This window comes from Plectropomus leopardus, chromosome 22 (genome assembly GCF_026936395.1).
Source record: "Plectropomus leopardus strain MGB_pleo_1.0 chromosome 22, ASM2693639v1, whole genome shotgun sequence".
In the NCBI taxonomy this organism is placed as follows: Eukaryota; Metazoa; Chordata; class Actinopteri; order Perciformes; family Serranidae; genus Plectropomus; species Plectropomus leopardus.
This window is the reverse complement of record NC_142197.1, coordinates 1,313,536-1,338,717: the sequence shown is the minus strand read 5'-3', so window position 1 is coordinate 1,338,717 and position 25,182 is coordinate 1,313,536. Positions and strand designations below refer to the sequence as shown.

At 35.7% G+C, this 25,182-nt stretch overlaps 2 protein-coding genes across 3 annotated transcripts; one reads left to right on the top strand and one right to left on the bottom strand.

Annotated features, from left to right (window-relative positions):
* Nucleotides 1–97: 97 nt before the first annotated feature.
* gnsa (glucosamine (N-acetyl)-6-sulfatase a) lies at nt 98–13,502 on the top strand. Its single transcript, XM_042511181.2, has 14 exons — nt 98–439; nt 2,246–2,305; nt 2,571–2,777; nt 4,738–4,803; nt 6,393–6,491; nt 7,212–7,379; nt 7,485–7,567; nt 8,284–8,402; nt 8,515–8,618; nt 8,711–8,812; nt 9,868–9,978; nt 10,071–10,181; nt 11,201–11,361; nt 11,660–13,502. Exons 1-14 carry the CDS (start codon nt 260–262, stop codon nt 11,733–11,735), a joined length of 1,647 nt encoding a protein of 548 aa, XP_042367115.2. The 5' UTR covers nt 98–259; the 3' UTR covers nt 11,736–13,502.
* On the bottom strand, nt 7,286–24,840 carry LOC121961268 (adipocyte plasma membrane-associated protein). Of its 2 annotated transcripts, XR_006107036.2 has the most exons (12): nt 24,687–24,840; nt 22,917–23,006; nt 22,403–22,524; nt 21,633–21,734; nt 21,008–21,160; nt 20,431–20,546; nt 18,683–18,843; nt 18,187–18,382; nt 15,806–16,008; nt 14,402–14,449; nt 9,854–10,005; nt 7,286–7,420 (listed from the first exon to the last, which is right to left on the bottom strand). XR_006107036.2 is itself a non-coding variant. In XM_042511183.2 (9 exons), coding segments are annotated over exons 1-9 (1,143 nt in total). In that variant the 5' UTR covers nt 24,689–24,840; the 3' UTR covers nt 15,202–15,807. The 2 variants fall into 2 exon arrangements, 1 of the variants encoding a protein (XP_042367117.1); XM_042511183.2 differs by lacking the exons at nt 7,286–7,420; nt 9,854–10,005; nt 14,402–14,449 and having other exon boundaries at nt 15,202–16,008.
* Between the last annotated feature and the right edge of the window lie 342 nt (nt 24,841–25,182).

Sequence of the window (25,182 nt, the reverse complement as noted above, 5' to 3'; positions counted from 1 at the left end):
TAAAATGACTGTAATAATAGTAAAAACTGTTATTTGTAGTCATTAGTCACGCTGGGGAGCTTGACGTCTCCAGGTCAGCTGACTCGGGCTTCCGTAGCGGAGCACATGACCGGGAAACAAGGAAGTGCTGTCTGCACAGAAACAGGGCCGAGTCCTGATTTCCTCCGGAGGACTCGGCAAACACGTCTCACCCGTCCGCAGGACTCGGAGCTGAAGGAGGACTCGGGCAGCTGCAGCAGTTTGTCTCTAACCGGTAAAGATGGGTTTGAACGGACCGTGTGGGCTCGTGTTATTGACCTGCGTCACCGTGTGGAGCCTCCGGAGCCCCGGGGTCTCTGCGGGAGCCTCGCGGGGCCCCGGGGTCTCTGCGGGAGCCTCGCGGAGACCCAACATCCTCCTCATCCTCACCGACGACCTGGACATCGCGATCGGCGGGCTGGTGGGTTCATTTTTATCTTTCTGTGTGTTTATTGTGTTTCAGGAGCTGAGCGGAGAACCAGCACGTAAACATCACGGAAACAGAAACCCCAGAGTTCACGGTGCAGTTAATGCATCATTTAATACATGCAGAGATATCTATCTATCTGTAGATATATCTATATATATCTATAGATAGATATTATTTAATTTTTTAATACATTTTGGTATTTTTGGTCATAATGTTGAGTTTTAGGTGTGTATACATTTTTAATTTCCAAAAATAATTTTAGATTTTGAGGCAATGTTTTTCCCCTCCTTTCTGAACAATTTGGGTTTGGGGGATGTTTTTGTTTTTTAAATTAAAAAAAAAAAAATTAAAAATTTTGGGGGTGTTTTCCCCCTCTTGATTTGGGGGAGTTTTATAAAAACGTTTTTATTTTTTCCCATTTTTTTAAAAATACATTTAGATTTTTGTGTGTTTTTAACTTGTTTGTTTTTGTAATAATTTTGTGTTTTCAATTTTGGGATGTTTTGTTTTGTTTTTGTTTTTAGATTTGTATGCATTGGGTACTTTTAATATTTTATTTTTTTATTTTTTCCTGATTATTCTTACTTTTACTAATGTAACATGCTGAATGCAGGACTGACTTGTAACAGCGTATTTTCAGTGTGGCATCAGTACTTTTACTTAGGTAAAGGCTCTGTTACTTCTTCCACTGCTGGTAAAGAGACGACTTTGAGAGGCCCGAGTGTGTTTCTGCAGCTCAGATAAACAGATATGTAAAAGGTCAGAAAATGTGATTTATTGAATGTACAGTTGACATTTAGTTTGAGTTGAGCGAAGCTCACATTCCTCCTGGCTGGACATCGTTCAGGCGTCTCACGGCGTCAGCATTTATCTCTCGGTCCGATCCGTTTCCTCAGCAAACAAACTCCAGAGAAAAAAACAGCCAATTTAATGTCTTAATAAGTAATGCAAATGTCATAACCCAAATCTAAAGATTAAAACTGCTGTTGCTCTAAGATTAGTTAGCATGTCTTTTCCAACGTTGGAAGAAGTATTCAGATCCTTTACTGGAGTAAAAGTGCTGTGAAATACTCCACTACAAAAAGAACCTGTGTATTCTGTATTTAAAAATATAGAGTGAAACACCCCCCCAAAAAACTAATAACCTCAAAAGAAAAAACACAAAAAAGAAAAGAGAATACAACATTCGCATAGACATAATTTTGCAATTATCTAATAAAATGAGAGAAAAAACACACTCCCAAAAATTATCAGTGAAAAAAATAATAGGAAAAAGAAAAATAATTCCCCAAATTGCAAAATTATATCAACCTATCTGTCTATCTATGGGAAGAAGGGAATGAGTAACCTGAGAAGAAATGACCCAAAAAATAACAAGACATTAGTAAAAAGTACACAAAAATTACCCCCAAAAAACATTTTTTTTTGTTTTTGGTTTATTCTCTTAAAAAAATAGGTTATTAAAAATAAATGATATAACCTTTGCAGCTCAATAATAGGTTTATCTTTAAATATATTTTTAATCTGCAGTTCAGCATGTTAACAAAAATATTTTAAAATAATATTATGCCCTCTGATTGATTATCGCATGCTAAATATATAATAGGTATCTAAATCTCCAGTTTATCGGACACAGCAGTACATGTCCATGTTCATGCAGGTGGTTTTCTTCACAAGAACTCGCTCAGTCGTGTCGTCATTAGAGCTGCAGCCTCGTTACTGCATCCTGAGTTAATGACAGAAGACAATCAATTAATCAGCTGATTAATTTTTTTCATCAACTCTTTTTCCTTCCAGAGTCCGCTCACCAAGACGAAAAAACTCATCGGTGATGCGGGGATATCGTTCACAAACGCAGTGAGTACCAGCGGCGTCATCACTTTCATCAACGTTAAAATCCTGAAAATTAGTGAATATTTGATAATTATGATCAGGACTGATGCTGGTTAAAAAATAAAATCAATAAAATCAGAAAATAATATTAATGTAAAATGTTTTTTTAAAGCTTGATTTTGAAAAGTGCATTTTGTTTACGTGTCTGTGATATCAAAGCGGGTCCTAAAGGGTTAAAAAAAGAAAGATATTAGCGATGAAATATTTTCCCATCATCCTCTCCTCCCAGTTTGTGGCCAGCCCGCTGTGCTGCCCCAGCCGAGCCAGCATCCTGACGGGGAAATACCCCCACAACCACCACGTCATCAACAACACGCTGGAGGGCAACTGCAGCAGCAAAGCCTGGCAGAAGAGCGAGGAGGCGCACACGTTCCCCGCGCTGCTGCGGACCTACGCCGGATACCAGACCTTCTTCGCCGGGAAATACCTGAACCAGGTAAAAGATGGCGGGACCGCGCTTTTAAACCTCGGAAAACTGGCCTGACTTTTCACAAAAACATGGGATGAAGGCGATGAGCAACAAAAGAAGAAATGACCCACAAACTAGGAATTAATAAAAAAAAAAAAATAATAATAATAAAATAAAAATTAGCAACAAAACAAACAACAAACACAAAATGACCTGAAAAAAGTGCTTTAAAAATAACATCAATTATTTAAAATAATTTAAATATATTCCTTTTTATAATTACATACATTACATAGTTCTCTGGATATTTTCCTCTAGCGTAAAAAAAAAATCAGGAAAAACATGATAATGAGCCAGGAAGGAAGAAATGACCCAAAAATAGACAGAAATTAGAAAAAGAAAATTACCTGAAATTTAGTTAAAACATTTTTTAAAGTAGTTTTTAAAAGTTGACAAAACAAACAAGCAAAAAAAAGAAAAATGCAGCAAGATAGTTCTTAAAAATTATATTAATTTATTTTTTGTTTTCAAAATTTATGATAATGATAATTATAATTATATAGTTTAAAGATTGAGTTTAAAAATTAAAATAATTACATAACATCATTTTAAATGTATAATAATATAGTTAGATATAGTATAGTTAGCTTTTTTCTTTTTCTCTCGACATTTTACCCTAGCTTTTTTTGAAAAAATACAATTTTTTTAAATTTGCGGCACATTTCTTTGCCTATTTGAAAGAAACCAGACCAACTCGTTACGGTTCAACACTCGTGAAAGGCGTCTGAACGCAGCACAAGAAAACTGATGTTGATCCAGGTTTTAAAGGGTTAAGCATCGAGGCCTCCTTTTCTGCATGCTGAAGTGTTTTAATGTGAAAAAATCAAACGACATTTATCTGAAGAATGAAGGAAGTGAAAAATCATTTCCATGTCTGGTTTAGTTTTGTTTACATTCTGCTAATTGCACATTAGAGCGCCACTTCCTGTTGTTCTTGAACGCGCCCTGAAATGTTTCTCTCAGAGGCTTCAGTCTGTCGCCCAAAAATACTGCAAAAAAAGAGGAGCGATTTCCCTTTTACAATAGTTATCAATTATTTATCATTAAAACTTAAAAAAAAGAAGTAAAAAAAATAAATATAAAAAAAATCATCTGTGCAGCATTTTTATAGCATCCTGTACATTATTTTTAAAATTTTTAATTTGATATTATTGTTATTTTATCATTATTAATATATATATTTTTATCATGTTATCAGTTTTATGTCTTTTTATTTTTGTCATCTGTTTTATCTTAGTTTTAGTCGAACTTCTTATTATATTATTATAGATTTTAAGACTGTTTCGTAGTATTTTTATTGTCATTTTTAGTGTCATTTTGCTGTTTTTAAAGCCGTTTTTTTCTATTTCCTTAATCTATTTTTTTTTCAAAATGTTTTACTACGACTGATGTTATGATCTTATAGCTCTCAGATCTATTTTATGGTATTTTTACTGTCATTTTTGCTGGTTTGTCTTTTAAATCTTTTTTATTTAATTTTTAGTCTAGCTTTTATTTTACTATTTCATTATTTTTAATCGCTGTTAGATTTATCATTATTTTTAAAGTTAAAGTCACATTTAAAACATGACTAATAAATCTACCTTGAACATGTATCATTTTATTGTTGTTTTGTCTTTTTTTTAATTTTCTCTAGATTTTTCATGTCACGTTTTGCTACTTTTACTGTTATAATATTATAGCTTTTAAATCAATTTTATTACATTATTTTCAGCATTTTCTTGGTCTTAAATTGTTAAATGGTCTTTTTTGTTGTTGTTTTTGGTTTGTTTTCTACACGTGTTCTCTCGTGTTGTCCTGAAAGCTAAAGTTTGATTTTTGTTTTTCCTGTGCTGCAGCATAAAAAAAATTTTAAAAAGCATTTTGTGTCTTTATTTTTTCTGCGTGCCATAAAATAAATCCTCGCTGTGCTGTTTGTGTGTTTCAGTACGGACACTCGGAGGCTGGAGGCGTGGAGCACGTTCCTCCAGGCTGGAACTACTGGGTCGGACTGGTGAGACCTTTTTTTAAACCCTTTTTAACCCTTTTTAACCTTTTTTAAGCTTTCAGACACATTTTAGCTCCGAGGCTCCTTCCTGTCTGACATCTTTAGTCTTTGTGCCAAAAACTGGTCCCGTCAGTAAAATCCTGAACTTCTTCCTGATTCAAATCCGGCTCAACTTGTTTCCAAAAACTTCCTCCAAAAGAAAACCGTGAAGCCGTTCACAGCTTCCTTTTAAAGGGAACTGAGGCAAACGTCCACAAAATATGTTGCACAAAACATTTCAAGGATTTTAGGACCTTTTCAGATTTCAGGACGTCTCGAGGATTTAAAGACATTTTTGGGATTTTATGATGATTCAATGATATTACGTTTCTAGGATTTTAGAAAGTTTATTTGATTTTAGGACCTTTCCTGGACTTTAGGGACGTTTCCCTAATTTCAGGAATTTTCTTAAATTTTACGACATTTCTCTGAGTTAAGGACGTTTTTGGATTTTAAGACATATGGGAGAAGTTTCCAGGAATTCAGGACCTCTCTCAAGTTTTAGGATATTTCTCTAATTTTAGGACATTTCCAGGATTCATGGATGTTAACCAAATTTTGGGACCTTTCTGAGATTTCAGGACATTTCTTAGAGTTTAGGTTGTTTCTAGTATTTTTAGGACATTTTTAGTACTTTAGGACATTTCTGAGATTCTTGGACATTTCTGAGATGTTAGGACATCAGTGTCTCTGTGTCCTCTGTCGGGGGTGTGGGGGATCCTCTATTTTGATGCTGTTTTATCTCTCTGACACCTTATGGAGACTAAAAGGACAAAAACTATTCACAGAGTCAATCACTTTATTTTTATTGTACATTAGAAAATGTTTGGGGGCCACCAGGGGCCCTATCAGGGGCCAGATTTGGGCCGGGAGCCGTAGGTTGAGTATCACTGTGTTAGAGGGTTTTTGCGTCTCTTCAAAAAGAACAAAAAGTCTGTGAGTTATACTGAACTCTTTCTGAAACGAAGACGTTTGTTCCTCTTACGTAAGTGTCGGCTCTCGTCTCTGTGGGAAGGTTATTTTCTCCTCACAGAGCGTCAGAGCGGCGGTCTGACCTCAGTCCGCGTGCTCATGTGACTGGACGCCGCGTGTCACTGATCAATAGGTCAAACTTTGATTTTCTTTACGTCTCCGACCGGCTCGCAGAAGTCATGAAACAGAGGTCATGGAGGTTATACGACTGCAGCGCAGACGGGGTTAATCTGCACCGTTAGTGAACACACACAGATATTAGAGAAGAAGTGGTCACATGATCTGACAGCTTATCACAACACACAGTCGGGACGTTTATATGAGACGTTAACCCCTTCACTGTCACTGCGGCTGCTGAGCATTTTAGGACATTGCTAGGATTTTAAGACGTTTCTCGGATTTTAGGACATTTGTAGGAATTAAGTACACTTTTAGGATTTTAGGACACTTTCAGTTTTTCATATTTAAGCACATTTCTTGAATTTTAGGACATTTTTTAAATTTCATGACGTCACTTTTTTCACCGGATTACACAATGTCTACTACAAATTGAGTGTTAATTGAAACGTGTTTGTGTTTTGCAGGAGAAGAACTCTAAATATTACAACTACACTCTGTCAGTGAACGGACAGGCTGAGACGCACGGAGCCGACTACAGCAAAGACTACCTGACGGACGTCCTGGTGAGACAACCAGATATTATTTTTCACTTCCGTTAACACTGTGAGATTGAGCATTTGCTCCTCTGAATGCATGTTATCATTTTCATATTCTTCATATTACCTTTTAATATAATATCTTAATATCTTTTAATCCTTTGTAATCTGTAACGACATAATTGTCTTGTGCTGAGAAATTAGTAGATTTAGAAAAGTATGAAAAATAAGCTGGCGATAATTAAATAATTAAATTAAATATCATAATTAAATATCGAAAATTATGTTACAGAATTGTTATTATTTTTAGGATTTTTTCCCAAGTCGTTTCCGTGATTGTGTTTGACTTTTACTTTCCTTTTTCTTTTCTTTTTTCTTTTTTTGATTATTTTTCAGTTTTCGTTTTGAAAAAGTTTCTTGCTAAATTTTGGGTTATTTCTCAAGTTGCTCATTACCATCCTCCGATGTTTTTGAAAGAAATCAAGCCTACGTGTTCCTATTTCAAAGGGTTAATAGGTGCTGGCTGAAAATATTAAATTGTGACTTTGTCATATAAATCAATAGATTTAGGGATTCAAGAAAAGTAATGAAAGTTAAAACACTTCATTGACATAAAACTGCACTGAGAGTCTAACTGATGAGAATTAAATTAATTATCGAAAACACTTTTTAGAGCAACTTTTGAGAAAATAAATAACTTTTTAAGTACCTTGAAGACAGGTTTTTGGACTCTGTGCTGTCTCTCAGGCCAACAGGTCTCTGGACTTCCTCCAGTATAAATCAAACTATCAGCCGTTCTTCATGATGGTTTCCATCCCGGCGCCTCACTCGCCGTGGACCGCCGCCCCTCAGTACCAGAACAGCTTCAATGCCACCAAAGCGCCCAGAGACCCCAACTTCAACGTCCACGGGAAGGTATGGCTCCTCCCGGGACTCTTTTCCACAAGATGTCCCCTCTGAAAAATGGACAAAAAAACGATTAAATGTAACATGCTTCCTTTTTATGTTTCCGCTCTTCAGGACAAACACTGGCTGATCCGACAGGCCAAAACTCCCATGACAAACTCCTCCGTTCAGTTTCTGGATGACGCTTTCAGGAAACGGTCGGTCTTTTCTTTCCTCGAGTATTTTTTATTTTTTGTTCATGCCACTCTTTAGTTACTTTACAATTGAAGATTTTAGCCTAAAAATTATAAAAGTTCATAAAATATGGTATATTGTCAAATTACACAAAAGCTTATACAAGTACAGCTGCAACTAGAGGTTAATTAATCAATCAGTCAATTTAGCGGACTGTCAGACATGTCTGTCGGACATGTCCACGCTGGAGCGAGCTGTCAGACATCTCAGCGCTGGAGCGGGCTGTCGGAAATGTCCGCGTTGAAGCGGGCTGTCGGACATGTCCATGCGCTGGAGCGAGCTGTTGGACATGTCCGCGCTGGAGCAGGGTGTCGGACATCTCCGCAGTGGACAAGCTGTCGGACATGTCCGCGCTGGAGCGAGCTGTTGGACATGTCCGCGCTGGAGCAGGGTGTCGGACATCTCCGCAGTGGACAAGCTGTCGGACATGTCCGCGCTGGAGCGAGCTGTTGGACATGTCCGCGCTGGAGCGAGCTGTCGGACACTGCATTTGGTTCTCTGCGGCGCTATTCTTATTATCATTGGCTGTTCGTGTTGTCTGTCAGAACACGGCTGGAATGCGTTCTATCGACATTCCATCGCGTACTTTGATCGAGGAAAAGTTATTTTGCGATTGATGTGGTTATCGTTTTATCGCCCTAATTTCACTGCAGGTTTCTTGTTGCTCTCTGACCTGCAGGTGGAGAACTCTGCTGTCAGTCGACGATCTGGTGGAGAAAATAGTCAAGAGGTTGGAGGTCAGAGCCGAACTGGACAACACGTACATCTTCTTCACCTCCGACAACGGCTACCACACAGGTATGGAACCACACACACATATCTGAGCTAACAAAAGATAATTAGTCCTCTGAGGCAAACTGGCTTACAGATTAAACTGAATTAAATAAAATTGATTTTTTGTCCGTTGCAGGTCAGTTCTCTCTTCCTCTGGATAAGAGGCAGCTCTACGAGTTTGATATCAAAGTTCCTCTCATGGTCAGAGGACCGAACATCAAACCCAACCAGACCAGCCAGGTACAAACACACAGCTGATGTGCAATTCATACACTTTATTTGTCGTTTTTCTGCCTCAGCGTGTGAACTGAATAAGTTTATCTGCCTGTCAGATGCTGGTGGCGAACGTCGACCTCGGTCCGACCATCCTCGACATCGCCGGCTACAACGTCAACAAGACGCAGATGGACGGCATGTCCTTCCTGCCGGTGATGGTGAGATCACACCGTTTTTTAAAAATTTAATTATAATGTAATTATTTATGTCTTTTTAGAGTCTAACATGAAACAGTCTGATGTCCTCGTGAGGACAGAGACATGCAGATATATACATGACAACAGTTTCAGAAACTCTTCTCCGAATTTATCCTCAAAAAATTCCGTTTCTGAGTAAACGTGAGATCAGAACTGGATGATTCGTCATTTAATTTAATGCATGCTTTCAACAGATGCTAAATAATATTAATTCATGTTATTACCTAAATACTAAAATATTTTAAGGCTCAGCTTTTAACCAAATTTTTGGATGTCTGAATCAGTGTTTACATTATTTGTATTTTTCAGTGTTTCCAATAATTTCAAATTCAATTTTAAATATTTATTATGAATTGAAAATTAAATGTCAGTTGAGTTTCACGGCCAGACTACTACTATCCATACACACGTACACAGATTCTGACCCTAACTTTGTGAGAAAATAAATCCAATCTATGTCAGTTTAATTATTTTTTAAAAAGATTACCATATTAATTGAAGTATATAATAATTTAATTTATAATAATATAAATATTAGATATTCATTGTATTTATTTAGAAAAATACAAAATATATTTTTAAAAAGATTTTGAAAATTAAACATTTTTCTAAATCTATCAATCTGGCTTTTAATTTGGAATTTTTAGTTTTAGTTTTGATCATTGGTTTTTACATTAGATTTTTTAAATCCCCGTTGTTTGTTATTTCATGCTTTTAACTTTAATTTAAAATTTGATTTTTATTGTTATTTTTTTGCCAAATTTCATTTTAATCATTTTTTATTTTTTTTTATTTATCTTTATAATTTTTTATTGTTGTAATGTTTTTGCCTTTTTGTTCTTGTGTTTATTTTTTATTTGCTATGTGAAGCGGTATATTTGACCAAAAGGTTCATTATGAATAAAGTGTAATTTAAAAGTTGCATTGTACACATTTAGAAAGTAAAATGAATAAGTGGTTGTCACCAAAATGTGACGATGATGCTCAGGTGTGTTTGCGTACCTGTGTGTGTGCAGGAGGGGAAGATGAACAGCAGCAGCTGGAGGACGGACATCCTGGTGGAGTATGAAGGAGAAGGAAGCACCGTGTCCGACCCCGCCTGTCCTCTGCTGGGACCCGGAGTGTCGGTACGACATCGAACCTTACTGTCGCCTCTGAGGAGGGAAAAGAAGCAGAAAACAACATTATCTCTGTTCTTGGGTCTGTCCTCTTTCTGCAGGAGTGTTTCCCCGACTGTGTGTGCGAGGACTCGTACAACAACACGTACGCGTGTGTGCGCACTGTCGCCCCCTCTGCCAACCTGCAGTACTGCGAGTTCGACGACAACGAGGTCTGTTTTGCTTCCGTTAGTGTTGACTTTGTACAGAGTTCATACACATTTTTACCAGGACATTTCCAGGACTTTTCAAGGACTTTGAGGCAAATTTTAAAGACTATAAAATGACTTTCTTTTTCATTACTATAGGATAGCATTTTTAAATATCTATTTAATTTTTTTTAAATTTCAGAATAGAATTAGGGCTGAATATTTAAATATAACGTAGGGACTGTTTGTTATTTATGAGAGTGAAAGGAGTGTTGCAAAAAAGGGGAGGCAGGACAATTTTTTTTGTTTGTCTTGTTTTGGGTTTTTTTTGCTTTTGGGGAGGGGCATACAACTTTAAATGGCTCTATTTTGTATTTATGTCAATGCCAATTTTTAAAGAAAATTTTTATACATTTTATACATTTTTACATTTTATACATTTTTATATATATATATATATATATATATATATATATATATATATATATATATATATAGGCTTTTTTTCAAATCCTCTTGGTGAATTTTAAAGAAAAGAAACATCACATTTTTTTGTCTTTTTTTCCCTTGAATTATTTTTGGTGAATTTTAAGGTAAAAAATTTGGCTTTTTTCTCTCTAAAAAAACATGTTTTGGTGACTTTTAAACAAAATATACTTTTATCACGAGCAGAAGCTGTAAAAACAGAAATTACTGATGGATTTTCTAATTTCTAATATTTCTGATGGTCCTTCAACACACGGTGTTTTATTATGCACCTTTGTGAAACAATATTGCATGACCTTTCCCAAACTTTGAGGGTAGTTTTTCATGAGCGTCTGAATTGTGTCTGTAGTGCCATATTATTTACTGTGACCCAAAAATATTAAGAATGAAGGCACCGCCATATTAGATTTATGTGACTGTGATCTGTAATTAATTATGTTGCAGCTCCTTGTTTGTTAAAATTAGTTTAGCGCCATCTGGTGGACGAATGAATCTGTGTTTTGGTCTCTTTTGAGTCAAACTGTTTTGAACAGTTTGTGTACGTGCACTCCCTGCAGGTGTTTGTGGAGGTCTACAACGTGACGGCGGACCCCTACCAGCTGACCAACATCGCAAAGACCATCGACCAGGAGGTCCTGGAGAAGATGAACCACCGGCTGATGATGCTGCAGTCCTGCTCCGGTCAGTCGTGTCGGACACCCGGCGTCTACGATACGAGGTCTGTTCAGCGCTGCCGCGATTGAGAAAAGTCAAAAAGATTTTGGTCTGATTTTTTCTTTTTTTGCTAAATTTTGTTTTCTGCTGAAAAATGTGAAAAGAGGCTCACTACACACCAAAAAATCTGAAATACATACACGTCTGAGTGTGTTTGTATTTTTTAAATAAATTTGTAGTTTTAAAAAAACTGCTTCTACTTGCAGGAAATGCTTAAATAAATAAACAAAAGATGTAAGTTAGTTATTTCACAGCAAAACTGTTGTTTAAGGGTTAATCCCTCTGTTTTTTGGTTTTCTCAGGTATAAATTTGACCCTCGGCAGATGTTTACGAGCCACAGCTGGCGGCTCAGCAGACTCAGACAGAAGCTGAAGTAAGAGGGACGGAGGAAGAGGAGGGCTGTGCGTGACGTTCAGCCTCTCCTGCTGTTGCTGCCTTGTTTTCGGGCCTCCTGAGCCGGTCTCCGTGTGGATGGATGGCGAAGGGATCGGGTGGGGGGGTTACGTATCACATTTTTGGGAATCGGTGGGTTGCCGTAGAGACCGGAGGCCTCTGCGGATTCAGGACTGAAAGCTTCACGTCGGGCTGCTGTTTGGCGAGTTTGTCTGCAGGGACGGATTTACACTTGCAAGCCATTAATTCCCGTTTTCCTGTCAGCGTTTTTGTGTCTTTGCAGTCATTTTTTAAAATTAATTTAAAAATCCTACAAACGTGAAACATTTGACCCAGCTTTTATAAATTCACATCCCTTTTTCTCTGAGAATATTATATCAACTTAATTTTTTTTTTGGCACAAATGGGACTCTAGAAATCACAACACTTAACATTTAACAAAAAGGGATTACGAAATGATCCAACAATTTTTGTGGCTGAAAAAAGTTGAAAATTAGTTTGGAAATAATCTAAGAATTGTTATTGGCATCAATAAAAAGCCTCCGTCTGAAGTCAAATTTACAATCTGATTTAAAGGCTCATTACTGACATTTATTGTCCCCTTCACATCAAACATGTTAATACTTCAGTGATTTATCTCGACTGTGAGCAGTTTTAAAGCACCTTTTTCATTTCCAGATTTCAAATCAATCAGCACTTTTTTTGATCTTTTTTGTTTCTTATTTGGAATTTATTTCATCGCTCGTTGTACATTTCATCCTGCGTTTATTGAAGTCCCGACTGTCACTTTAAACGGATAGAAAAACGTTCATTTCTGTGTCGGGGAGGATCATTTACAACAATAGTCCGTCGTAGAGATTAACCTCCTGATGGAAAGGACGAAGCAGTGATTTTAGAAAAGTAGAAGGTATATCTGTCGAAAAAAACAAAAACTTTTTTCCACCATAAGAGTTTGGGTTACAGTTTTAGGTCAATAATATCATTGTTTTGTTTTATTAATGTTACTAACAAGAACTCTGACTTTGTTTTCTGAGTTGGATGTGAGAACGTTTAAAGGCCAAATAAAAAAAACAAATCTATATTTGATATCTTTTTCAATACAACCTCCTTCAAATTTTAAGGGAACTGAATGTTTACTTTGCATCATGTTATTGATGCCAAAACCTGCATTAAAATCTAAATAATTTCTTTGTCGTCATGGAAACAAAAATCTGAGGAATTTTTTTTGATTTTCAGAGGTCGATATATTTCAGATGGAAGCTGCCTACAGCCGATGTTTTTGTGGCGATACATTCATTTTTTAAATTTAAGATTACATTTTTTGCAGATTATTAAAATCTGACCAAAGATCAGATCAGGAGACTTTTGAAGAAAAACGTTGCGAAAGTTATTATTAGTAATTATTTTCTCACTGATGAGCGAAGCAGACAAACATGCTAATAATTGTGAATCGATGATTTTCCGTTTGGTTTTGTTTCACTGGTACTGTAGTTGTTACTGTGGTGAAATAATAATTCATCATAAAGCTCTCTCTTCCTCTGTGGTTCCTTCTGATTCACGTCTGGACTGAATTCATTAATGTGATTTTATTTCTTGTCATTTCAATTCACTGATGCACTTTTCCAACCTGTCACAACTGTTTTATTGTTTTTGGAGCCTTTAGTTTTATTTTGAATTGTAGTGTAGTTTTTTGATGATTATGTGTTTTTGGCTTGTGTGTTTTTGTCCAAATAAAGAGATTCTCAAAAATATCACACAAGGTCCTGTTTTCGTTTTTTTAAATTCTGTTATTTTCATTTTGATGTCGTTCTTTAGGATTCCCACAGTTAAAGAAAACTTCAACTTTGACTTTTTTGAATGGAAATAAAATTTTACTTTTTTTTTTTTTTACAATCTCTTAAAAGAATAAAAAAAACATGGACCAACTTCAATTACGGGAATCTAGACACAATTTTATCCAAATATTTTTTTGTCAAATAAAATATGATTTTTTCTTTTTTTTTTCTGGTGGAGACAAAGGTCAAAGAAACATGAAAAATATTTCTGATAAACAAAAAACAATTTGCATGAAATACGAGCATGCATGCGGTGCGTCGTACAAGTCTGCAGCTAAACCTTAAAGAACATCTGTGATCTATGTGACAATTAATGCAAGAGATATTCTGTCATTTTTAAAAAGAGGTGTTTCCAATAATTTAGAGATTTTAAAATGCACATTCAGAAAAAAAAAACCCATGAAGCCCTGCTCACATGTAGGGAAATATCCTTTTTATAACTTTTAAATGATTGATTCAAGATATTTTAACACCAATTTCAGCGTTTTTTTTTTGTTTTTTTTAAATAACTCGACTGAACTTCCCTTTGAAAATGTCTGTAAATTTATCAAGCAAAAAAAAAAAAAAAGTTTGATTAGTGTTTTTCTATTTTGGAAATCCCTAAATGTCTTGATTGACAAATGTAAGGCCTTAAAAAGTTATTTATCTTAGATTTCAATGTCTAATATTTTGAGACTTCATGACTTTCTTTGATTTCATGATTTAACATTAAAATTCTTTCTCTTAACTTTAAAACTCAACGGCGTCTTCATTTCTCCGTGTTACAGTGACGTGTTGGCGTGTTCTGGGTAAACATGCAGTGAATTTGGACGTACCTGTCCTCAGACTCTCGCTTGTCGTTTGCACGAGGAATCAAACGTCTCCTGTTTAAAACAAATCAAATGCAAAGTTTCAATTCTGGCACAAAACTATAAGAAACAAAAATCTGGAGTATTTTGAAAAAGAGATTATTTTCTGGATTGACCAATAAATTGTTTAATCTAATAAATGTCACAAAAAAAAGTTTTAAAAAATACCTGTCAGCGTCCAAGAAGATGTCTTCATATGTACTCAAATGTGTTTAGTTTAACCCTTTGAAATCTGGGCAAATTGATTTGTAATATTAATATTAATTAATATTAATTTGTAATAAAAATATAAGGCAATGAGAAACTGATCAAGACATGGCCAAAAATTTTACAAGAAATAAGTAAAAAAGTCAAATTACCTGAAAATGAACGACAGAGAGTTAAATTAACAAACAAACAAAAAACAACAGAAACGATCCCAAAAAAGTGCTGAAATTTATTCCATTTTTTTGTATCATCATTTTAAATTCAAACTTCAAGAAATTAAAAATATAGTTTCCTCAACATTTTCACCCAGACCTTTTTTCTTTGATTTTTTTAAAATATTTTTTTCTTTTACTAATTTCTTGAAATTTGCTGACCATTTCTCACAAAGTTGCCTTTTCCAAGTTTTCTGTCAGACATCAGAACTGTTTGCTGGTTGATATATGGATCAGAGAAAAGCAGAAAATTCTCACAGATAAAATGTTAACTGAATAGTTAATGAACAAAACGACTAATGAATCGATTGTTTCAGCTGTTTGCAACAAATTCAGGATTCTGTCGTCTCGTTTTTCTATAAAATATTTATTTTAAAACCTAATTTTCCAGTATTGTATTACCAGAACACATTCTCACAGTTTTCAGTAAATTGGAAATTCTAATTTTCAGGGTTAATTTAAAGTTCCTCAGAGAGAAAATTAGTCAATTTTGACATAATGTCAAAATAATGTCGCTTACAAAATATATAACTATTAGAAAACTCTAGAAAGTCGTTGAAAAATGCTAAATTAAAGTGTCTCTACTGAAGTTTTATTCCAGTGGGATTAAAGGTGATGGACTCAGTGTTTCGTCTTCGGCTGCTCGTCTGCAGACGTCCAGTGCAATGAAACATGGAACTGTTCAGGATTTTGGGGGCATAATGTGGTTTTAGCTCAACGTTTCTGTGACACAAAAAAAACAAGGATGCCAGTTTTTATCCATCAAACATCACTTCGTTTGAGCTGAACCGACTGACCCGAAATCACGACATCCAGGTTTAATTATGTGCAACATCCACACGTCCCTCCGGAGGCGACCGTCCACTAAAAATCTTAAATACGTGAAATCCAGGCGCACCGCCAACAGGTGCTCCATCACAAACTGTCCAAAAATTAAAAAGAATAAGCCTACGTTCAGCTCTCCAGGACGGGCAGGAACGGCAGGTCGGTGCTGCCCAGGTACGTCCTCCCTCGGTGCTGGAACACGTCGCTGATGGCCCACGTCAGGCGGCCCTCGGGGTCGTGCAGCGTTCCCACGATGTCGCCGTCCGGCCCCAGCTCCAGGACCAGAGCGTAGCGCGGCAGCAGGACGTTGTACCAGCTCAGAGGAATCACCTGCAAACACAACCGTGGTCATTTTAACCCTCTGAAGCCTGGATTCAGACGCCTTTTACAAGCATTTTTAACCTTTGAACCCGACCCAAAGTGGTGAAATATCTTTTAAAAACATGATAAAAGGAAAAAGGAAATTTGGCGAGAAATGTCCTGTAATTTGGAAGAAACAAGTTTTGTTTTTGTTTTTACTAATTTTCAAATTTTTAACAATTTTTCTTGTACTTTTCACTATTTGTTTTCTAAATTTTTGGGTCGTTTCTTGTTAAGTTGCTCACTGCCTTCTTCCCATGTTTTTGAAAGAAAACACGCCAGTTTGCACGTCTCACATCGTTACTATGGTTACAGCTTGTCCTCCTTAACCAGCAACTATTTTGATTAGCGATTACCAGTTTTGGTAATCAGTTATTTTTCAAGCAGAGAAAATCCCCAATTTTTGTGTTTTGGTGAGCACTGATTTGGTTGATGTTAATTTTATTCAAAATACACAATTTTGGTGTCATCCTTAGATCTGTGTAGCCAGATCGAGGACAAAAGGTTTATTAATTTGGAAAAATAAGAAAAAAATAAACAATTTTTTTAACTGAAATTTCGAGTAAAATCTGAAACTGAAAAAAGATACAAAATAAGAACTCAAATCTGAATTTTAATATAAGTGAAAATTAAAAGTACTTTAATCAAAAGAATATAAGAATTAAATCAAAATTTTATTTAAATTGAAATTAACCTTTTCCAACACTTTTATTTTCTATTGTTTTTTTTTAATAATTCAAGAACAAAATTTGAAACTTTCGGTTTCAAATTAATTTTTCAACAGGTTTTTTTTTTTTTTCAAATTAAACATTTTGGCATCGATCTAGCTTTATTTAAATCCACAGTTTTTATCAAACATGTTGAAAATAAAGTTTTTCAGTAAACTGAGCTGAAAAATGTGTTTTGTTGTCACCGTGACCTCAGCCGACATTTCACAGAGTTCACTGAGAGTGCACGTCAGCTCCTTCCAAGTGTGTGTGTGTGTGTGTGTGTGTGTGTGTGTGTGTGTCTAACGCGTGGTCGTCCTCCTGTCCCGTCAGATTTCACACCGTCTCTTCTGGTGCAGCCTGGAACAAAGCCTGTTATTCTCTGCTGACAGATGGACGAGATAATTGTGAATCCCGCTGTGTTCCTGATGCATCATGGGAGAGCTGATTTGCTTATAACTGCTGATAAAAAAAAACAAAAAAAAAAACGCTCCTCTAAAACTGCACGAACTCAAAATGTGGTCGCAGCGTCACGGTGTGTTTGGAGGATGATTTAAAGCTGAAAAAAAGATTATTTTATGTGACTGTTTCAATGCTACATGATCATAAAAAGTTTAAAGTTTCTGACAAAACTGCCAAATAAATGTGATTATTAGACAAAATTATATTTAAATTAAAATCTCTTCTTCCAGCAGGTATATCCAAACAAAACTGTTCACTTACATTAGCAGGCTTTTTGTGTTTTGTTGCCACTTTCAAATCTTAAATTACAAGAACTAATAATGACTAAGGGAAGTTTTAAGATAAGATAAAACGGCATTGATCCCAAGGAAAACTGCTGAGCAACAAAGAGGGAAAATGTGCAAATATGACAAAACTATAAACAATAAAAATGATCGTTAAGCATAACATTTTTTAATTAGAATAATACAATAATTATACAAAAAAAATGAATAGAAAAATGTCTAGACCACAATCTTAAAACCTTTTTAAGAGAATTGACAAAAATGACTGCTACTAACACACACAACCTAGACGTTATATATACTGATCCCAAATATAAATACTGATTATATGTTTCATCAAATGGGTATGCATACTTTATTGCATTTTTGCTCCTCTACATTCACGTTTAACATTTTGACCCTTTTACAGAACACTTCTCCTTTTTTTTTTTTTTTTTTGCTATAATTTAAAATTCATTAAGTCAATCTTTACGACTGAAATCAAAAGAATCAGATTCTGTACTCGACTGAAATCGTGGGGTTTTTTTTTTGTTTTTTTTAAGTTCATTTTTAGCAGCTAATAACATGATTTCAGGATGTGTGTTTCCCTCTTTTCTTCAACACTAATCCCTCCGTTTCTCCTGAGATCACATTGATTATATCAGATGTTTATATCGATTATTAAAGGCCATTATATAAACTGTAAAAACACTGACCTTTGCCAGGAAGCGTTTGACGGCCGGGTACGGAGCGATCATGTCCAGGAAGGGAGGCATGACCTTCCGAAAGCGAGTCGTTGTTATGCCGACCAGGAATGTTCCGTGGTCGCTACGGCGAATGTTGTCGGGGTAACCGATCATGTTGTCCATGAGGATCTCCTTGGTGCCGGCCTTCGGACCCTTCAGCCAAAATCTGAGCGGACAGAGAGACGAGTCAGTGGCTGATGTTTTGTTTATCTTTATCGTGTGTGTGAAAGTGTCCCCACAAGTCACAAAAACTGGTTTAAGACTAAATTTGTTTTCATTGTTAATTTGAAGTTAAATTATTCTTCAGCAGTAACTCTTATTCTTACATGATTTACATTTTTATTTTGAGGCTTGCCTGACAGCTACAATCTGAGGTCCTCACAAGTGACCAAAAAACTAGTGGAGCCCACAATGAATATAAACAACACTGTATGTATGTGTGCGCATTAAAGTGTCCCTGCAATACTTTATTATGCGTCCGATGCTCGTCTCCGCCAGCAACAGGAAGTGTTCATCAGGCGACAGCGCGATGCCGTTGGGCATGTAGAGGGAGTCCAGCAGGACTTTGACACTTCCTGTCTCTGGATCGAAGGACAGAAGACGACCGAGGCTGTTCAGCTCAATCACCTGAAATGTCACGTGCACATACGTGCGCACACACACAAACAGACACACACACACACACACACACACACACACAAACAGACACACAGCTCAGTTTTACTTTAGTTTATCTCAGCTTCATTAGTTTATATTATATTATATATATTTAATATTTTTTTCCATTTTGTTTTGTTGTTTCCAATTGTTTTTAAAATTTGACAATTTATTACTCATTCAAAATTTTTTGGCAATTTAAAAAAAAAAATGCTGGCGATTATTTAAATTTTATTTTTTATTATTTATTAAAGAAACAATGTTGGCGATTATCGAAAAAAAAAAAAAATTTGAAAAAAAGGGCGATTATTAAAGATTTTTTTTTATTTAAAACTTCCTTCCAAGCCCACATTAAATTATCACTGGATTTTCAGATTTCAGAGGGTCCTTAAACACATCGTTTGTTATTATACAGGTGTGTGAAAAAGATCTCCATGACTTTTCCAAAACTTCTACAGGCCTGGATATTGTAAATTCCAGGACTTTTCCAGGTTTTTCCATGACTGTAGGAGTCCTGCGTATCAGTGCGCGTAAACAGTGTCTCTCTTGAGCCTCGGCAGCAGCTCTGCAGGACTGAATGGACTCTTAGTTTTCTCCTCTTTGGTGAAACGGCCAGACGGACGAGTGAAAAGAAAAAAGTCTGAGTTTCCTCGTGTGTTTTTTGGAGAGCTGCAGTTACCGAGCAACGCTGGAAAAAGCGAAGGACCCGCTGATGCCAGCGTTTCTGTTCGTGGTTATCTATTAGCTAAAGGACACCTGCTGCTTCCTGCTTTAAACTCTCCTCATGGTTTCAAACTGAAAACCTAAAAAAAGGTGACGGGAAGATCTTTTCACCCTCTGAAACCTGAAAAAAACTATTTTATTTGTTTTGTTGTAAGTATTTAAACCTCCAAACTCTGAGAAAATTAATGCAAAATCAATGGAAAAAGGCAACGAGCAACTTAATGAGGAATGTGGAAAAGAATGTAAGATATTACTGGTAGTATATTTAGAAAATAATTTTATAAATATTCAGGTAATTTCTTGCTTTTTAAATTCTTTTTTTTTCTTGTTTTCCTCATCTTTGGGGTAATTTCTTTTTAAATTGGGGGAAAATGTCTGAGAAAAAAGAAAAAAGCTAAGAAAAAAACGAATTATTATGATACAAAATAGATAAAGTTTTAAAGCACGTTTTGTCCAGGTAATTTCAATATTCCCTTGTATTTTTTTTGTTTTACTAATTTACAGGTGATTTTCTTGTAATTTTCAAATTTTTTTGTAATTTTTTAGGTCATTTTTTCTTACGTTTGGGAGAAATATATTTATATAATCATAAATACATATTTAAATTGTGTTTCAGAATTACACAGTTTTTAAGCACTTTTGTTCATTTTTTTTAAACTTAAAAAAACTAATTTTCAGCCAATTTTCTTGTACTTTTTCCTAATTTCTTGCTCATTTTTGGGTCATTTCTTCTTTTACTGCTCATATCCTTCTTCCCGTGTTTCTGAAAGAAACCAAGTTAATGTGCTCAGGCTACAAACGGTTAAACTGGTTTCATCTCTGCCCTCGTCTCACCTCCAGTTTGACGTGTCTGCGTCCCCAGCGGCTGGAGGAGTCGGTGAAATAAATGATCCCAGTTTGGGAGGAAATCTCCAGCCCGTTAAGGAAGGCGAAGGGGACGCCATCAGCACCTGAGCAGCACAGGAACGAAGAGACGGAGACAAATATTCGAATAATTACGAGGACTTTACTTCACAAGCGCGCCAACAAACAAACTGAACCTCACTGATACTAAACTGACGGCCCGCGGGCCAAATGTGGCCCCGGATACAGTGACAGTGCTGGAGTGCATAAAACAGCTTTAAAAACCGAAAAAAAAGTCCTAAAATCAAAGACATGTCCTAAAATCTGAGAAATTTCCTGAAATAATAGAAACATCCTAAAATTTCAAAACTGCCCTAAAATTCTGAAAATGTCCTAAAATCCTAAAAAAACAACAACAAAAAAAAAAACAAACTGGAATTTAATCCTAAAAAGGTCCTAAAATCCAAGAAATGTCCTAAATTGCTACAAATGTCCTAAAATCTGATAAGCATGTACGGGGCCGCTGTGTTTGGCCCCCAGTCAAATGCAGTTTGGGGCCCCGCTGTACCCCGAGAGTTAGAAAGCAGCAGAGTCTTCTCTCCAGTTTCGGGGTCGACGCTGTGCAGCCCGAAGTACGCGTCAGCAACGATCAGCTGACCGTGACGATCCAGACGAACGCCGTGAGGACGACCGCAGACGGGCTCGTAGTCTGTGCTGCTGCCTGCAGAGACAGAGACAGAGACAGACAGAGACAGAGACAGAGACAGAGACAGAGACACACACGCACGCACGCACGCACAATTTAAAAAACAAAAGGTAAAACAGAGGAATATTTGTACTATTAAAATGTACTTTTATAGTCCACGTTTTGGCACGACTTGTTCAATAATTTTAGGTAATAAATTAGGATACAAGTCAAACAATTCGCTGCTGGAATTTCAGAGAATACGTCACATTAAAGTCATGAAAAAACAGACTTTCTTGATCAGTTGAAAAAATATTCATTTATTTATTTTAGTTATTTGATTTTACTTTACATTATTTTACTCTATTTTGTTTTATTTCATTTTATTTTATTCTTATTTTTAAACTGTATTTTATTCTGAGATGAAGTGTGGGAGCCAGTGGTTGACGAAGGGACATATCATACAAATAAATTAATAAATTAATTGATAAATGAAAAAAGCACAAACCACATTCTGGTAAGTTCTGTCCCATGTGAGTGACGAGGGCGAGACTGTCATCAGGACGGATCCTCCACAGCTTCCCGTCCACTGTCCCCGTGTACACGTTTCCTAAAAAAACAACAAAACAAACACAAACTGATGAGTCAGAGGAACAAAAGAAAACAGGATTCAGAGCATCACAGGACATTTAACATCTCCATGGAAACGATATTACAGCAGAGTCATGTTTCTATGGAAAACAAAGTAATACTGAAAAAAACTGCAAAAGTACATGAGACATACGGGGGACCGAAGGTGACAAAATACTTTGCAGGAAATGCACTTTGTTATATTGTTCAGTGCTGCATAAAATAAAGTTTATTATCATATGAAGCAAACGTCAGAAATCATTGAAATGACCTGAGAGAGTCAAAAATTAGCTGATCTGCAACTACCTTTAAATATATAATTTTTATTACTACAAAAATGGTTTGTAATGGTCTTGATATTTTTCCAAGTAATCTGATAATTTTCTAATGGTTCTTCTTTTATATTTTTATAGTCAATTTTTAGGACATTTTCTTGTCGACTTTTACTCTTTTTTTGCAGTTTGTGGGACATTTCTTCGCAGTTTGATAACTGCAGTTATTTCCATGTTTTTTGAAAGAAATCAAACTAATTTTCTCTCTTTAAAAAAGCTTTAAAAGCCTGAAAAAGGCGACTGAACGCAGCACAAGAAAACTGATGATCCAGGTCTCAAAGGGTTAAATCTCACACATTAAATCCAGCCCGCTCACCCTCTTCATCAGCAGTGAAGGATTCTGGTCCGTGTAGTTTCCCAGTGAACAGCCTGCGGCCCTTCTGCAGCCGGGTGTTCACAGCCAGCGGGCCCTCGAGGGCCGGAGGAGGCCCCTTCAGTCTGAGGGAACGAGCTTAGATGAAACGACGTCGGCAGAAATATTACACAGCAGGTGAACGAGACACAGCGAGACACATTTTTACTCAAAGAAAACACGAGCAAACATCCGGCTCTTTTACATGAATTAAATTAGAGTCTTTAAAGACTTTTTAAGGATCTGCAGGAACGCCGACACTCGGCGGTTTGTTTCACTAAGAGCTGATCTTAAATTTCATAATAAAACTGATACAGAATTAACAAAATCCTGAGGTGACTTTTGTTTTGTTTTTGGGTTTTTTTTAGAAAATGTCTCAACAATTTTTTTTTGGATCATCGTGAAAAAACACATTCATGATCCCGTCAGAATGAATTTTAATAACTGTGTGTGTGTGTGTGTGTGTGTGTGCGCTTACACGTGTGGTTTGGGGTCGATGGGAGACGGCAGCAAATAAACTCCGGCAGCGACAGCGAGCAGAGCCGCTAACAACGATCTCTGACCCAACCTGACACAAAGCAGAAATAAAAACTCCCATTTATTTATTTATTTATTTTTTCTAGTTAACACATCATATTTTTAATGGACAAACATTTGCAATAATAATAATAATAATAATAATAATAATAATAATAATAATTATTATTATTATTAGAAAATATTTACAAGAATAAAATGCATATTAAAAAAACAAAAGCAAAAAATAATAAACTGATATGGTACAAAAAAAACAACAAAAAAAAACCCCAGCAGAAATCAAACCAGAAAATTACCTTTAAAAAGTACTCACAATGATAAAAAACCCATATCTATTTTTTTCTATTTTATTCTGTGTCTTAATTTTGAGTATAAAATTCTTATCATTAAAAATATAATTTTTAATGTTTTTTTAAATTATATTTTTCCCATTTTTTGGGGATAATTTTCTAATAATATTCCCTTCTTTTTTTAAAACTAATTTTTGAGTTATTTTCTTGTCACTTTTCACTGTTAATTTTGCAACTTGAGGGAATTTTCTTGCTAAACTGCTCAGTTTTCCTCACGCTTTTGAAGAAAAATCAAACCAACTTTGTCAGAGTTCAAAGGGTTAAATACTTGCGAAAAGTGTCTGAGCGGCACAAAAGAAACTGATGCTGATGAAATTCAAATGAAACAAACTTTAAGTGTGTGTGAAGAAAGACGAGTTGATGAGTCAGCAGTGTTGAGTCACGCATGTGAACTTTGACATGTTTGAAACATGATCTGTAACATGTAACACATGTCGGTCGCACACAGCTCATTTCCTTTATTCTAAAATATTATTAAGAATGTTATCTTCATCTTTATGGTATATTTATGCACTTTTTAAAAATTATGTTATATTTTTACAGTTTTAAACATTTTTTTTCCTAAAAGAAAGTTACCTCAAATAATGCAAAAATAAATAAATAAATAAAAGAATGAATAAAAATCAATTAATTCATTTATTTATTTTTGCTAAATTTTAGGTAATTTCTCATAACATAAATTCGGAAAAAGTGACAAGAAAATACCCTGAAAATGATCCCTAAATGCACATAACTTCATTAAAAGTGTCACTTTCTGAGCCGAACTGAAGGCGATCTTTGTGCTGTTGAGACAAGCTGAGAAGATTTTGCATGAAATCATCAGAGTCTCACAGAGATCAATTATTAATTAAAAAACGGCTTTTTTCAGACGCACCCTGGCACCTCGCTGCAAACCAAACTCCATTCAAAAATGTGCGACTTTTATTTTTTCTTTGGAGCTTTAATATATATTATACATCATAATATATTTTGGGAATAATTAGGTGTTAAAGTCACCGATGAGGAGGCGGGAATCTGTTTGGGTAAAATTTAAGCGGAGAGTCCTCGCGCCCGCAGCTGCCGTGCATTAGATAAGTTTGGGCACAAACACCTGAACCTGCTGTTTGCGGTTAATTTGGAAAAAGAAAAGCTGCTTGGTGTATTTGACTCAGGCCGAAAATAGGTTTGACCCCTAACGGTTAAAAAATGTCTTTAAGTGATTTGTATTAGGACGCAGCTGCGTTTTAGACTAAAATTTACAGATTTCTGGACGCAGTTTGGCGGCGCGCAGACAAACTTCCCGTTTGCGGCGCTCGCGGAGAAAACACGCGTTTGATGTTTAAGTGAAAGAAAGTTTAAAATGATTAAAGAGTTAAACTTACATGGTGGAGTTTCAGGCCGGAGTCTCTTCTTCCTGCTGGATCTCACAGCTCTGAACACAAACTCTGCAGATCTGAAAAATAGAGCCAAAAACACACCACTGCATCCGGAGAGGAGCTTCAAAATAAAGGTGTGAAGGCACACGTTTCCGTTTCATCTTCAGGGACTGTTCTATATTTACCAGAGGAGGGGGGTGCAGCACAAAGTTGAAAATGCATTTTTTGTATATAAAAAAAGAAAACAATGCAAAAAATAAAATTACATTTTACAAAATAGTTGTCAACATTTAAAAAACAAAAAGAATGATGAAACATCACTATTTTTTTAAATTGCCAAACTGTCCTCTGTTCTACAATAATTTATTTGTCTGGTTTTACTGTTAGTTTTTGCAGTTTACAGTTTTCTGCCTTCTTTAATGGAGCTTATTCCCTAAAAAACTAATGAAATTAATTAAAAAAGATTAACATGTTGTAAACCTGTTGAGGGCAGTTTTGTTAC

Excerpts from the sequence above, each read along its gene's own strand:
- gnsa (XM_042511181.2), top strand. The coding sequence starts at position 260 with ATGGGTTTGAACGGACCGTGTGGGCTCGTGTTATTGACCTGCGTCACC. Across the intron at positions 8,403-8,514 it reads CGACAACGGCTACCACACAG|GTCAGTTCTCTCTTCCTCTG; the intron begins GTATGGAACCAC and ends TGTCCGTTGCAG. Across the intron at positions 8,813-9,867 it reads TGTCCTTCCTGCCGGTGATG|GAGGGGAAGATGAACAGCAG; the intron begins GTGAGATCACAC and ends GTGTGTGTGCAG.
- LOC121961268 (XM_042511183.2), bottom strand. Across the intron at positions 21,161-21,632 it reads ACAGAACTTACCAGAATGTG|GCAGCAGCACAGACTACGAG; the intron begins GTTTGTGCTTTT and ends CTGTCTCTGCAG. Across the intron at positions 20,547-21,007 it reads GCTGCTTTCTAACTCTCGGG|GTGCTGATGGCGTCCCCTTC; the intron begins GTACAGCGGGGC and ends TGTGCTGCTCAG.